The sequence below is a fragment of the Phalaenopsis equestris genome, unplaced genomic scaffold (assembly GCF_001263595.1).
Source record: "Phalaenopsis equestris unplaced genomic scaffold, ASM126359v1 Scaffold000600, whole genome shotgun sequence".
NCBI lineage: Eukaryota > Viridiplantae > Streptophyta > Magnoliopsida > Asparagales > Orchidaceae > Phalaenopsis > Phalaenopsis equestris.
The window spans coordinates 1955981-1970855 of NW_018165040.1; the positions used below are offsets into that span (position 1 = coordinate 1955981).

Sequence of the window (14875 nt, forward strand, 5' to 3'; positions counted from 1 at the left end):
TCAGTTTGTCCTGATATATATATATATATATATATAGGTTGACAAACACTCAAAATCGACCTATCAGCTCAAAATTGACTCTTACTTGGAGCCGGATTTAACTTAAAATTAGATGGAATACCGTTAACTTACACCTGTCAGGTTCAGTCATTTGGTTTGAAAACATGTGAGATCCGGTTTAGATATTTCTAACCGGTTTACTATTCAATTCGCATCGGTTCAGTTTTTAACCCGACCCGAATGCTACCCGTTAACACCTGACAGCCCCTAAAAAGAGGTCGGGAGAATAATTATAAAGAAAAAAAATTTTCGAGGAGCCTTCGGTTCCCTGGATGTCCGACCTTCCGACATCTGATAAGTTGAAACCCTAACCGGTTAGCTGATCGCCGGATCTCAAAATTTTAGCCATGGATGCCATCAGGAAGCAGCTGGACGTCCTCATGGGAGCCAATAGAAACGGGGACGTGACAGAAGTCGATCGCAAGTACTCTGATCGCGATGTCTGCCGGCTCTTCCTCGCCGGCCTTTGCCCACACGACCTCTTTCAACTAACGGTAATCACACCATCAGAAGTTACGATCTCTATATGTTCCGCAATCTTTTTAATTCTTATTATTTGACTGGTTTATCTGGTTGCCTAGGGCTCTTGGTTTCTGCAATGGGAACCGCACTTATTCGTTGTGCTACTTTTGTTTGTTTATGTAATGTAGTTGTGTAAAACTGTGAATTAATTTATTTTCTTGTAGATTTTTTAGTCCTCTTCTGCAATTATGTCTGTTTTGTATTAATGAAGCGGCGGCTGAAAATGTTTTGTATGTTTGCTCATGTTTTAATTAAACTGGTATGCTGATATATGCACATCATTTGATTTGCTTATCAGAAAATGGACCTGGGTCCCTGTCCAAAGGTGCATTCCTTGCAGCTAAGAAAAGAGTATCCTTATATGCTGGTCCATTTCTAGTGTATTTACATACATAGCACACCATTCTTATGTATTTACATGTCCCACGCCTATACTTTCATATTGACACACATAGCACTCAAATCCTTAATATCATATCAAAAATAGCAATATTACCACTTTTTAGAAGTGAAATATATATTTTCATGCACAAGTTTAAAGCACCGCAGTGCTATGTATGTAAATGTAGGAGTTGAGGCGTGAGACATGTAAATACATATGAATTGTGTGTTCTACATATGTAAAATTTATTCTTTTGTTTTATTTAAAATTATTTTTTTTACAAGTTGATTATACATTTCTCTCCGGAAATTGGCCTATGCTTCAAAGGTTTGTCAATTGTGGCTATTGTTCTTCCTGAATTACATACAGTTACGAAGAAGCGAAAGCGAAAGGTATGCACAACTTTGATAGAGAACTTGAAGATTTAATTGAAAGACTTATTGTAGAGTGCGAGAGAAAAATTCAAAGAGCTCTAAAGCGTTTAGAGAGTGAGGATGCTAAGGCTGCCATAGCAATATCTGTTTCTGAAGTGACACAGGTTTTTAATCAGCTTGTTTTGATGTGAATACATTGTCTCTTAGAAATATAACTTTATAACATAGTCTTTTTAATGTTCCAGACACCAGAAGTGCTGGAGTTGTCCAAACAAATCAAGGAGAAGTTGAAGGAAGTTGATGCTTTTGGTGATTCCTCATAACATTTAAGCATTTTCTATCCCAATTGATTGATAGTTATGATATAAATGTCATTCAAGTTGGCTGAACTAAATATAGTTTTTTTATTTTTCGATTGCAGAGTTGTGGACAACTCATTTATTTGTCGATCCAATGCCATGAAAACATGAACGCGCGATTAATTGTATATTTTTATCATGTTGTCGCTTTGAGTTCATCATTCTATATTTGCTTTTTTAAGTTGTTTTTTGTTTTATATTTTCACATAATTCTATGTCCATTTAGCATGTATTTTCAATGAATTTTGTGTTTTTTTAGTGACACTGAATGACACATTTATCGAGTGTAAAGAAAGTGTTGGAGCATTCTTCTACGTCAATTAATTTTTTTTTCAATAATGAACGTGCTTTCTCTGTTTATCGTTAAATGATTGATTGGGGCATTTGAGGTTTTTTGTACTGATATGGGTAGCTAACATTTTATCTAGGATTAACTGACCTGATATTTGAGATATCATAAGTTCATTCTCCTCGCCTGATTATAATTTAAGAAAAAATTCAGAGAAAGCTATTATACATTTTTCATTACTTGATGAATCAGTCTGTGTTTCTTTTTGTAACTTTTCAAAAGTTATCGTGGTTGCAATTTGGTGCTTAATGTTACACTGAAAATTCAAAGCATTTCTATCATTTTTTTTTAACTCATATGATACATTTTACTTATATAAAGATTCATAGAACAACCTTTAGGATTATAATTTTAATGGTATGCTATACTGCTTGAATTCACAGATTTAGAAGGAAAAACTGACAGTAAAATCCGGGCTCAAGAAGCGGTAGAAGAGCTCAGAGCAAAAAGAGCTGACAAACAGGTAGTGGTTTTAAACTAGCACAGATATTTATTATTCATTTTGTTCTTGTTAATTAATTAGCAGCCATCATGTTTTATGTTAGTTTTAAAAATTCATGTTCAAATTCGAGATCATGCACTTAGGATTTTTTTTTTCTTGCAGGCAATGCTTCTCCTTGATGCTTTTAACATAGATAGAGCGTCTTTACCACAACCACATCAGGGACATCCACCGTTGGCTCCTGTCCCTGCTTCCCATCCTCCAGATCCTCGCACCCAGGAGATGATTAACGAAAAACTGAAGAAGGCAGAACATCTTGGTTTGTCTTGCTATGCTTCTTGGAGAGAATAACTGACATTATTGTGCTTCCTGTAGTAATTGCTCTTAAATCTTTTCTATGCTGCATTTGTTTTTTGTAACTTATCTAGAATTCAAAAAAGGATGAATTGTGGTTATATACATGACGATTGACATTTCGTGGACATGAATCACATGAATCTTTGAAACTAGGGCATGATGTGCTGTGTGCATGGGATTGTTTTGCATGACTATGGAACCTGAGATATTATGGCCATAAACGTCTTAAGAAATTGAAAATGATATTATCACTGACAAAAGTGAATCTCTTCCTCTAGCTTCCTTGATGTGTGCTACAAGAATGTGGGAGTAGTTTCCTGTTCCATAATAATATAACATCTTAAGTGAATATGTTCCCCTAGCTTCCATGCTGCGTGCACGGGATTATTTTGCATGGACTGTGGAACATGAGATGTCATGTCCATAATAATATAACATCTTAAGAAATTGGAAATGATATTATCACTGAAAAAAGTGAATCTATTCCTCTAGTTTCCTTGAGGTAAATTATGTTTGTTTTGACCAAATTTTTCTTAGATTTTGAGTCAAGGCTTTCTTTAGATGCAAGCCCCCATAAATTTTGACTTCTTTACTTATTTGGGAGTAAGCCCCCATAAATTTTTACCTCTTTACTTATTTAGGAGTAAGGAGTTTGCTTAAGCTCAATTTTAGAATTAAATTTTATTAAAATTTTGAACTTAATGGGAAAAAGTTGGTGATGAGAATAAAGCATACCAGGTTCACATAGTCCCATCATATATGGCTTATCGGTGGACCCATTTTACCAATTTTAGAGGGTTTTGAGTTATATTTCTTGACTATTTCTTGCCTCCTCTTAGAGGTATCCTTAGTATATCAATGTGGAAACACACGTCAAAGACGTGTTTTTGAGACTGACGTTAACTTATTTATTGACCGAGGTTTTTATTATGCTAGCTCACTAAATAATTTAGAGGTGCAAAGCATGGCTTTTTGCGGTTCAGAGGCTTTAAATATGACGAACAAAAGCTTTGAAGCATGGCATGATCATCTGTTATGTCAAAGACGTGAAGATGATTTTGGTTAGTGGACTTAATTAGCATGAGGGATAGCTCTTGTTTAATTTAGGTTGTTGTTTTCATCCATTGAAAGGCTCAATGTTTGATTTAATAACTTTGTCAGTTTATTGCCCACCCAAATTTATTGGGACATAGCTTTTATCTTTTGAAGGCCCTCTTGAATTATTTAATTTTGATGGGATTGCATGCTATTTGAGATTTAAAGAATAGATTTATATTTTATTTTCATTTGAAGGACTATAATGAGACTTTTACGCTTGAGGATGAGAAAAGCCTTATAATGGGTTTTAAGAGCCTCACCATAAGGGGGATAATACTTTAAGGATAAGGACAGTTTAGTAATGGTCTTATGGCCTTGCCCATTTAGTCATATGTCCCAATTAATTAAGTTTAGTTTGACAACTAGTGGATTTGCACTGACTTAATTAATTGGATTGAGAATTAACTTTCTTGAAATAGTTGTTTTGAACTTTCATAGGAGTATTAGGACTGATAAGTTTGCTTGTTAGAGAGGTTCAATGATCCGTGACCACAAACCCCAAGTTTAGGGGCAATCCAATGCAGTTTTTATTGCTATAAATTTAGATTGACATGCAAGCATGAGTCTTGCTATCCCATGTTTTAAACTGGATGAACTGAAGGTGGTCATTTGATAGGGCTCTTGGATAACTAGAGATCAATAAAATTAGATTTGAGTCATTGGCTTATATGCCTAGTCAACTGAGTAGATGTAATGATTTTAAAAGGGTTTTGATGACTATTTCGGTTAACCATCTGTTTATATAAGTGGGTACTTGATATATATATATTTTTTCATTTGAACGTATCCTTCTTGAATTTTTTCCAGTCACCCCTTTCAATGCGCTAGCACACAACATATCAGCATAATTTTTCTATTGCAATACGATTTGTGATTTGTCATACATCATCCTGCTTTTAAGAATTATTTGCTCCAAAAGCATTTTATGGCATGTATTCTTAATATATTAGCACAATTATCAATGCGGTAACACAGTTTATCTTTATTTATTGTTCCCATATATTTTGTATGTTTGTTCATTTTATATGGAACTTTAAATGAGTTGACTCAAGGTTAACATATCTCACTCCACAATCTCAACTCCTCGAGGTCATCTTTATGCCCTAGTGAAGCTTTTGGCGGATGCAAGGATGTTTGTTGGTTTTATGGATTCCAATCTCAACTTTATGAGTTTTTGCCTTGTTGAAGCTTTGGTTATGGCAAGAAAGTCTTTTGTTTTTATTTTTGGGTCCAACCTTAACTTTATTAGTTTCTGAGGTGTTTGGACTTCACTTTAGTTTTTACATATTTTGTGATCCTTTTTTATTCTTAAATATCATCATTCCAGACAGTTATTTTATTTCACGAGGGAGAATGCAAATTTTTTGTGGAGCGAAATTCATTATTTTAATGTTTTGCAGGTGAGCAAGGATTAATAGATGAGGCACAAAAAGCCTTGGAAGAGGCGGAAGCTCTAAAAAAGGTTCGCTGTTTTTGTCCTTTTTCTTTTTGGATTCTACTTGCATATTCCAAATTGTTGGGCTACGGCTTAACATGATAATGTTGATGTGTTGGTTTTTGCTAGTTATACATCAATTCAAATCAATAAAGTGATAACCAGTTCAATATTCTTTCTTTTTATTGCCCTACACACCTAAATTGAAAGTTTGGTTTAACCATTTTTCTCTTCAGTTAAGTGCTAGGCAAGAGCCATCGTCAGTGGACTCTTCAAAGTACACTGCTGCTGATGTTCGAATTGTGAGTTCCTTCATTCAATGTTTCTTGCGTTCTTATGATTTTTTTTAAGCTGAGTTTAGCAGTGCTTCTTAAGCTGATTAACTTTCTTGTGTTAATTTTGGGGTGATATAGCTGGACGTAAAATGAATTTACTGTTTTTTGTGAACAAGAAACAGGATATTGTTTTTTAAATGGGGGAAAAGATTTATTGCTGTTTGAATACTGGTATTTCTGGGAATCATTCAGATCATAGAATGAATGTTAAGTGATTAAACATTGCGCTTACCCAATTTACTGGACAACTTACATTTTCACAGAACCAAATGGATTTTATTATTGAAGCTATTTTGAGCATTTTAGGTAACCAACCCCCAAAAAAGAGTAGGGGTGGGGTTTAGGAACACACCACCTAAAGCTAATATGTTTTCAAAATTAACACCCACATCATTGTGTTCTTAACTATCAAACCATAGGTAATTTGACTGCTAAGGTTTTGTTGTCTATTTTAATATTTGAGTGGTTTCAACAGAAAAGCTTGATTTAAACTTCTTATCTTTTTTGCAGACTGACCAAAAGTTGCGTGTCTGCGACATATGTGGAGCTTTCTTGAGTGTTTATGACAGGTATAACTCAATTGTTCTGTAACATTTTTGAGTGTATTGTCACTGGATATAAAATCCAGTTTCAGACCATCAGCTTTTGACTTTAAAAATTGCACCTTTTACCAGCTGGCTTTTGGGCCCAGTTTTACGAGGAAACTTTTGCTGCTAAATAATGTGCGTGTTTTCTATTTTACGAGGATTTATAAGACTTAGTAGGATTTATATCATTGGTCGAGCTCGATGAAACTTTTTCTGCAATTTATGCGTTGCCTTGTGAATAGATTCTTTAATTTAATTTTTGCAGTGACCGTCGATTGGCCGATCATTTTGGAGGGAAATTGCATTTGGGTTATATGCAGATCCGCGAGAAGATTACAGAACTTCAGGTTAGATCTACATATTTTAAACTCTTAAAATTTTTTTTTCTATTTTCCTTGTTTTGTAGTTATGGACTTATTCTGAGTGACTAAAAGTACTGCAAAGTTATATCTTGTAAAAAATTTTATCTGATTTCTTACATGGCTTAATTTGTCTGGAAGCTGCTTGTCATTTTACTAAATTTTCTTGAAGTCCGAGCTCTGTAACTGTTGGTCAGGTGCTGGTAATGTTTGATCATTCTTCAATAAAGAAATTCAGTTATATTTGGCATCAGTGAGTTTTCTAACCTTAACCAGCAGATAACTATATGGTCTCTTTCATTTTTATTAGGAAGATTTACATACATGCCACTCATTTCATATGTATTTACATATCTAACATCTAAAATTCAATTTTTGCATGCATAGCACTTCCTCTATGCATTAATAGGTGTATTTCACCTTTTAAAAGTTAAAATGGTGGTATTTTTTATGTGATGAAAATTAAAGATAAATTTAGGCATTGTATGCATAAATACGTATGAATGGGGTGGTATGTTTGTAAATGTCCCTTTTTATTATTACTTATTTAATTTGGATGGTACAATCATTATCCGGTCGGTCCAAAATAGCGGTGGTGGCAATATGTGGTCTTCGTTATCAAATTTCATCTACACAAGTGAAAGAAACTGTGAGCAGAGAAACAGTATGTAAACTGTATGAATTTGATGGCAAATCATTTAACTAATTCAAATTTCAGATATAATTTTTTGATCTTGCATTCTTTTGTTTACGTTTATTTCTTGTGCATAGAATGATGTTTGCTATCCTTCTTTGGATTGATTCAACAAGCACCAAATGTCTGGTATTAACAGCTGTGTTTTTTTGGCTTAATTCAATATATGAATTTAGGAATCTCTTATAGTTTATGATTTTAAAGCGCAAGAATTATTTAAAAGTATTCTTTGTTGGGTTGAAGAACCATTCAATTGTTTTCCAACCATTCATACTTGCATTTGAATATGTTTGGAATTTTGATTTTTCTTTGTCATGATTAATGTGTTTTCTTGTGTGTGCGCATATGTGTGCGCGTGCGCATTTCCTTGTGACTTAGTGCTTCTCAGTTTGTATCATTTTAGGGGACAATATCTTTATGCGATTGGTTCCATAGAAAATTGCATTTTATCTGCTTTTTTGTTTAACCGCAGTGTCTTAACCAAATTTATCTAGCACTATTATGTTATCTTTACATTTTTTTAAAAAAATCTGAAGTAAATTTTATCAAGCTATCTATGGATTACTTTTTTAATGGGCTCATTTGATGTGGAAACTTTAATTTATAATTTACTTTAGGATTTTGACAGTGAAAGGAAGAAAATGTTTAGAGAAAACAACTCAGATGCCTTATGTGTGCATTCATTTTGATATATGCTATTACTTTCATGAAATTGGCCAGAGTTTTTTAAAACTTTATACTACTGAAGGTCTTTGCCTGTAAAATACAAAATTCTGTTCGGTTTGATAAATTGGTATTTATCAGGGTAATTTTATACTCCTTGTATTTAATGGTGTTGTTATGGCTTTTTGAATGTTTAATTTGTGTTTTGGCCACATTTTTATCCTAATTAAATCACCAATGTCAGTATATTAAGGTAGAACTAACTTGGAATTTCCCTTCATTATGTTGCGGCTTTTGTTCTCATTTATAGTAGCTTATGATGTTTTGGGATAAAAATGCAACACGCCGCTGTAATGTTTTGATGATTTGTGAATTTCAAAATTGTTCATTCTATTATATTGACAATTCACATTCTGGAGCTCTTTTTGGTTTGAATATTGATCACTAAACTTTCTTTTGATCTGTTTTAGTTCTTTTTTCTTATGCTCTGCATATGTTCATTTTTATTTTATATAATGAGTTGCAACTTCTGACAATATATGTTTTTCCAATAATCTAAAATTTGGTTAGTGTTTTCAATTTACATGTTTGTCTGCAGTGAATCTTTATTGAAACTTTCTTATGTTGCTTTATAACGGCAGAATATTTAGGCTTTTATTTGTAGATAACAACACTAGTTTTCCAAAGGTCTTGTTTAATCGGTGCTTCACTTTTCATGTACTTGTTTAGTTTCATTAGCATGATTTTTTTGATTATTTGCTGATTTTTGAAAATTTTAATCTGCTTTAAAATTTTAGATGCGAAGGGCATGATTTATTTAACTTTTGTTTCTGTTATTTATTTTTATTTTTAATAATTTGATTGAAACATGTTTGGCTACTGTTTTTTTTAAAAAAAAATTAAAATCTGGAATGAATATGTTTGGTAAATGTTTTTATTTTTTATTTGTTTTTTTATATAATTCAAATTGGTTTGATGTGAAGTTTTTTTTTTTCTTGCCATCTTGAAAATAACGGTAAAACCACTTGGGCTTCATTGGCTATATTATATATTTACTGGATTTTCTTTTTAACATTATCAGACACTAGTGATTTCAAACTTTGAATTACTATATTGCGTATATTCTTTTTAATAGAGGCATGTTGAAAGCAGTCTAGACCTTGTTTTGGTTTAGTTTCATGTTTAAGCTTTAAATTTATTTTTTTAAGCTTCGATAAAGAAGCAAGGATTTTGATGAATATCATCTTCAAGTGCTCTGGTAAAGTAGCAAAAAAAAATTAGGAAGATTTACATACTTAGCACTCAATTCTTAAGTATTTACTTAACTAACACCTAAACTTCAATTTTTGCATACACGCCACCTTTACCTGTACATGAGATGTAAAAGCTAAAATGGTGGTATTTTTCATGTGGTGTAAAAGCTTTGGTTGGTATAAATGTAAAAAAGTAAAGTTTAGGTGTTAGATATGTAAATACATAGGAATTGGGTGGTATGCATGTATATGCCCTAAAAATTTATAAGCTTTTGCGCTTGAAGGCATGGATCGAAAGGGTACTACTTATGTGTGGTTCCTTTGTGGAAGAATCCTTTCGCTAATTGGTTGTCAAAGGCAGTACTCCGAACAGCTGTCCGACATTTCAGAGGCAGAGTCAGCATGAATGGAAACCTCATCATCATTAAGATTTATGCCCAATTAATTATGTGAGTGCGTCCTTCGTTTACAATGTCTTGTGTTTTATGTGGAAGGTGATTTGCATAACAGCTTGTCTACATGCAGGATTTGCTTTAAATAAATGTATTTTGTTTTGGTGAGTGGGCTTTCTCTGTTTGTAATTTAAAGAAAATAACTAGCTGCTTAAAGAGACTCTAAATTCTTCTCTGTGAACACATTTACATTTTTCTGAACCAAGAGAAATTCATCACTGCTGGTGAGTCTTTTTCCCGGGCATATTGTCTTGTACTCTGTCCTCTTTTTATTGATTAGCCTTTATGCTTGGAGGCCTTGTTTTCCTTCTTATGATTTCCATCTGCTTTTTTATGCATGTTACAGATGTTATCATTCCATGTTGTGTATTAACAGTAGTGATTCATCGTCATCTTTATTGCCATTTTTTTATTAACTTTTAAGATTAACATTTACTCCATCCAGGAGGAAAGAAATAAGTCCAGAAAGAGAGAGCGATCTGATTCTCGTGACAAGAGAGACGGAATTGAGGACCGAAGGTATGTTTATTTGTGATAATTCTCTTTATGAGTCTGATGATTTGTTCCATCAATCACATTATCCTTCTTCTCTTCACACCCCTATATTCAACATTTTGTTGAATCTCCACATATTTGGTCCAGGGAGCGTGGTCGGGATGACCGAAGTGGTAGCCGGGAAAGAGGCCGTGAACATGATTTGCGTGACAGGGAGCATGATAGGAATGATAGAGATCGGGCCTCGAACCGTGACCGTGATAGGGATTTAGCTCGATCTCGCCATCGTGATTCTAGAAGCAGGCGAAGATCTCGTTCTCGCTCCCCTGAACGTTTGAGAGATTATGATCGACATAGGTAAATGCCTGAATTGTATATTGATTGTTACAATTGAATCCTGAAAATAATCATTCATCTTTTTGCAACAGTTTTTTAGGAAATATTTTTCCATAGAATGGTGAATACCATACATAATTTTCAGTGATATAAGCTTTCTTTTGGAACCCAAAATGCTCATTGTCACAATAAATGATTTTCATGCTAATTTACTCGACAGTGTGGTCATCTACTCATCTCTACCGCATATATATTGTGGCATTTACAAACAAACCACACAATTCTTATGTAATTACTTATCTAACACCCAAACTTGATATTTACATGCATAGCACTCAAATCCTTAACACGACGTAACAAAGACTGCCATCATTATTTTTTAGAAGTGATGTACACCTTTTCATATCTATGTTTATGATACCGAGGTGATAAGTGTAAATATCAAAATTTTGGTGTTAGATACATAAATACATAAGAATTGTGTTGTATGTATGTAAACTTTCCTACTTTATGTTTGTTTCTTATTTCTCAACGTTACCAAGCATTTCTTATCCCAAGATTGCGCCTTCCACTTGTTATACACTCAATGAGTACATTCTGTAATAAAGAAAACATAACTATATATTATGTGACATATGACCTTCATTTTTTAGTATTTTTTTGCATATATGCTGTAATTATTCACATCAACCATTCCGCTATCACCATGATGGAACACATTTTGTTATGAACATTCATTTCTTCAGGCCGAGGTAAAAAAGGCACTACCAAAATAAATTCAAATTATGCTGGAAAAAAATATGAACATTATAAATGAACAGAAGCTCTCCAAGATTCTCATGTGACCCGAACCAAGGGAAAATAAATTTATGGCAGTACATGAATAAAGTATAGTGTACAACTAGATCATAAAATGGTTAAAAACACGTGTATTTAGGCCAAAACTTCAAATTAAATCCCTCCCAAAACAAACAAAAGTATTTCATTGCCTTCACCATTTTAGCCTTCTCCCAACAAATTGGTGCTAATTTTATGAATTTTCCTTTTTCCCATTCATTTCTACTAAGAAGATGTTAACTCAACGTCATGCAGTTCCTTTGCATAATGTTAAGGAAATGTTCCATGGTTCTTTCATATCAGTCATACTCAAATAATTGGTGCATCTTATTTACTCCATTACACATGACCAAAACATCTAACTTTCTTTAAAATGTAATTATATGTCATTGAGTCTACAGTTTCACTACACATCCACTGAAACATTTTTGTTCCTAGCACATCCAAATTATTAGTGATTTCTTTGTTTTCCAACACCTTTTAAGCATCCATGGTTTTTCTTATCACATATTATTCTTAAAGAGCTCCTCTATTTTAACCAATAAAATTTATACTCATTTTTTTTATGGAAAAGGACCGGTCAAAGGCTATTATACGAGCCTCCAACCACCCCTAATATGCCTAATAATTCGAGTACCACCTTCTTATGGCCAACTGTGCCAGAGGGGATTCGTATAATATGTGATAAGGGTGGTTGGAGATTGGCATCTACGGTATAAGACCCCTCAGGTCGGGGGCTCGAATCCCCTCTGGCACAACTGATTTTTAAGGAGGTGGTAGTCGATTTATTAGACACATTATGGGTGATTGAAGGCTCATATAATAGACTCTGACCATTCCTTTTAATATATATATATATATATATATATCATACATAAATAATTTTTAAAAAAGTTGTTGCAAAAGCATAATTCTTGTTTCTTCATTTGCAGACGCCATGATCGGCGTTGAAGGTGCTGCTCAGTGCAGACGAAGTGAATTTCCTTCCCTCCATGCGGAGCTGTGGATCTGAGAGGTTTTTTTTCCTAAATAGCTGCTTGTTCGTGAAAATTTATGAATACCCATCGTAGGAAGTGTGATGCTATAAGGCTTTATTTTGCCCAACTATTCTACTTCTGGTAAGGTGGCTCATGCGCTCTGATGCATGCATGCTGAATTTTAGATGTCAACAACTGGGACAATTTTTATAATTTGCTGCATCTTTCCAGTTCTATTTTTACAGAACAAGAACTTGAATTTGAACCCGATATTTTAGGATTCTTAATTTTATTTTCTAATTTATATCCTATGCATTTGGGCACCTTTCTGTTATATATATATATATATATATATATGATTCATGCTTTTTATGATTCTGTTAAAAAAAATATGCTGTATTTATTATCAATATTATTATGAGTAGTATGTTTTATGTTATGAAAATATGTGATGTGGGTTGGTATTTTTGTGTATTAATTATATATAAAGTTGACATAATAAATAAAACATGAATAAACTATTAATTGTAAAATTATTGAATACCAAGCAATTAATTTTAGATGAATTAGTGATAGCTTTGGATGTGATATATCAGGATTATTAACTTTTGGAAGGGAAAGGTAACACTCATGAGAGAAAAATATATTTTTCCGTAAGTGGGGTGACACTTGTAAAAATTAAAACTTAGGTGTTAGATATATAAATACATATTCATTAAATGGTATATGTGCTAATATTAAATGTAAAAATTAAAATTTAGGTGTTGGGTATATAAATACATGTTCATTAAATGGTATATATGCTAATATTTCTAAATGTTTTAACATAGAGGCAATTACATGCAGACCATTCTAAATTTTTTATTTACAAATCAACTATTATCTTTCATCCAATTTCCAAGTTCTCAAATGTTAAAATTCACTCTGATATTTTTCATTTTTATCTAATTTTTAATGATTTTATCATGACGTGTAAATACATTAGATCAAAAAAATCATCCTAAACTTTTTTTTAATATAAATCAACATCTTTTATCTATTTACTCAGATATTAAAATTCATAGCAAAGCTCTAACTCATTTTTCATTTTCACCAAATTTTTAATTGCACGTCAATGGCAAATTTGAAAATTCCAATGTGTCAGATGGTCGTCACGAAATAAAAGGTCAACCTTCACTATTGAAGTCAATACATCTCAATCCGTCTCTCCAAAGCCAAAACTTCCTTCTACATCCACCACCTCCAATGTTAACAGATCCCGCAGCCACCGACCGCCGGCCACCGACCCACCTCCTCGTCTTCCCCTTTCCAGCACAAGGACATCTCCTCCCTCTCCTCCACCTCTCCGCTCATCTCGCCACCCGCTTCTCCTTCTCCATCACCGTCGTCATCACCCTCAAGAACCTCTCTCTGCTTCAGCCCTTCCTCTCCTCCACCTCCCAAATCCACCCTCTCGTCCTCCCCCTACCTCCCTCCTCCTCCCTCCCCTCCGGCGCCGAACACATCCGTACCCTCCCTTCCGGCATCCCTTCCGCCGCCCTAATCCGCTCCCTCTCCTCCCTCCGCCCCTCCATCCTCCTCTGGGCCAAATCCCAACCCAACCCCCCTTCCGCCCTCATCTCCGACTTCTTCCTCGGCTGGTCTGTCCACCTCGCCGCTGATCTCCATATACCCCACTTTTCATTCTTCTCCTCCGGCGCACTACTCGCCGCCATCCTCCACCCCCTCTTCCTTTCCCTCCCACCCCCCTCTTACACTCCCTTCTCCATCTCTCCTTCCCTCCCTCCACTCCCTTTCCCCCACCTCCCCTCCATATTCCGCCGCTACATCCCCGGCGATCCCGATTGGGATTTAACCCGCGAATCCCTCCTCTCAAACTCTTTATCCTCCGCCGCTATTTTCAACACGTTCGACTTCCTCGAATCCCCTTACCTCTCCCACCTCCGCTCCTCCTCCTACTCCTCCGGCCGCCTCTTCTCCGTCGGCCCAATTCCCCCCGCCGTTCCTGAATCTGATAACAACAACCTCCTCCCCTATCTCGACTCCTGCCCTCCTCACTCCGTCGTCTACATCTGCTTCGGAAGCCAGTTTGCGCTGGAGCTGGCGGTGATAGCAACAATCGCAGCCGGGCTCGAATCCAGCGGTGCGAGGTTCGTTTGGGCGGTGGGGAATGCGGCGCCGCCGGAGGATTTTGAAGGAAAGGGGAAGGTGGTGAAGGGATGGGTGCCGCAGAGAGCGGTGCTCGGACACGCGGCGGTCGCGGCGTTCATCACACACTGCGGGTGGAACTCGTTGCTGGAAGGCATGGCGGCGGGAGTGTTGTTGTTAGCGTGGCCGATGGAGGCGGATCAGTTCGTGAACGCGAGGTTATTGGTAGAGGAAACGGGTGTGGCGGTTAGGGTTTGCGAATTGCGCAGGGGGGCCGGGGAAAGTGCCGGAGGTGGCGGAGCTCGGGAGGATTATTGAGAAGGCGGTGGATGAGGGGAGTTGGCCAGAGATGAGGTTGAAG

General features: G+C 35.4%; 2 protein-coding genes across 5 annotated transcripts; both read left to right on the forward strand.

Annotated features, from left to right (window-relative positions):
• The first annotated feature begins 304 nt into the window (after positions 1-304).
• Positions 305-12600, forward strand: LOC110029741 (putative RNA-binding protein Luc7-like 1). 4 transcript variants are annotated; one of them, XR_002294571.1, is made up of 14 exons: positions 305-554; positions 881-933; positions 1334-1502; positions 1584-1647; positions 2430-2509; positions 2651-2807; positions 5344-5405; positions 5615-5680; positions 6224-6282; positions 6566-6647; positions 6857-6912; positions 7250-7323; positions 10167-10240; positions 10364-10454. XR_002294571.1 is itself a non-coding variant. In XM_020732161.1 (13 exons), exons 1-13 carry the CDS (start codon positions 408-410, stop codon positions 12338-12340), a joined length of 1242 nt encoding a protein of 413 aa, XP_020587820.1. In that variant the 5' UTR covers positions 305-407; the 3' UTR covers positions 12341-12600. The 4 variants fall into 4 exon arrangements, 3 of the variants coding, with proteins under 3 accessions (XP_020587820.1, XP_020587822.1, XP_020587823.1); XM_020732161.1 differs by lacking the exons at positions 6857-6912; positions 7250-7323 and adding an exon at positions 12322-12600 and having other exon boundaries at positions 10364-10573; XM_020732163.1 differs by lacking the exon at positions 7250-7323 and having other exon boundaries at positions 10364-10567.
• A 919-nt stretch (positions 12601-13519) lies between these two features.
• On the forward strand, positions 13520-14832 carry LOC110029723 (UDP-glycosyltransferase 89B1-like). Its single transcript, XM_020732144.1, has one exon. It carries the CDS (start codon positions 13612-13614, stop codon positions 14830-14832), a length of 1221 nt encoding a protein of 406 aa, XP_020587803.1. The 5' UTR covers positions 13520-13611.
• Positions 14833-14875: the final 43 nt, after the last annotated feature.

Coding starts and splice junctions, on each gene's coding strand:
- LOC110029741 (XM_020732161.1), top strand. CDS start 408: ATGGATGCCATCAGGAAGCAGCTGGACGTCCTCATGGGAGCCAATAGA. Junction 1,503..1,583: donor CTGTTTCTGAAGTGACACAG/GTTTTTAATCAG, acceptor TTAATGTTCCAG/ACACCAGAAGTGCTGGAGTT. Junction 2,808..5,343: donor GAAGAAGGCAGAACATCTTG/GTTTGTCTTGCT, acceptor AATGTTTTGCAG/GTGAGCAAGGATTAATAGAT.
- LOC110029723 (XM_020732144.1), top strand. CDS start 13,612: ATGTTAACAGATCCCGCAGCCACCGACCGCCGGCCACCGACCCACCTC.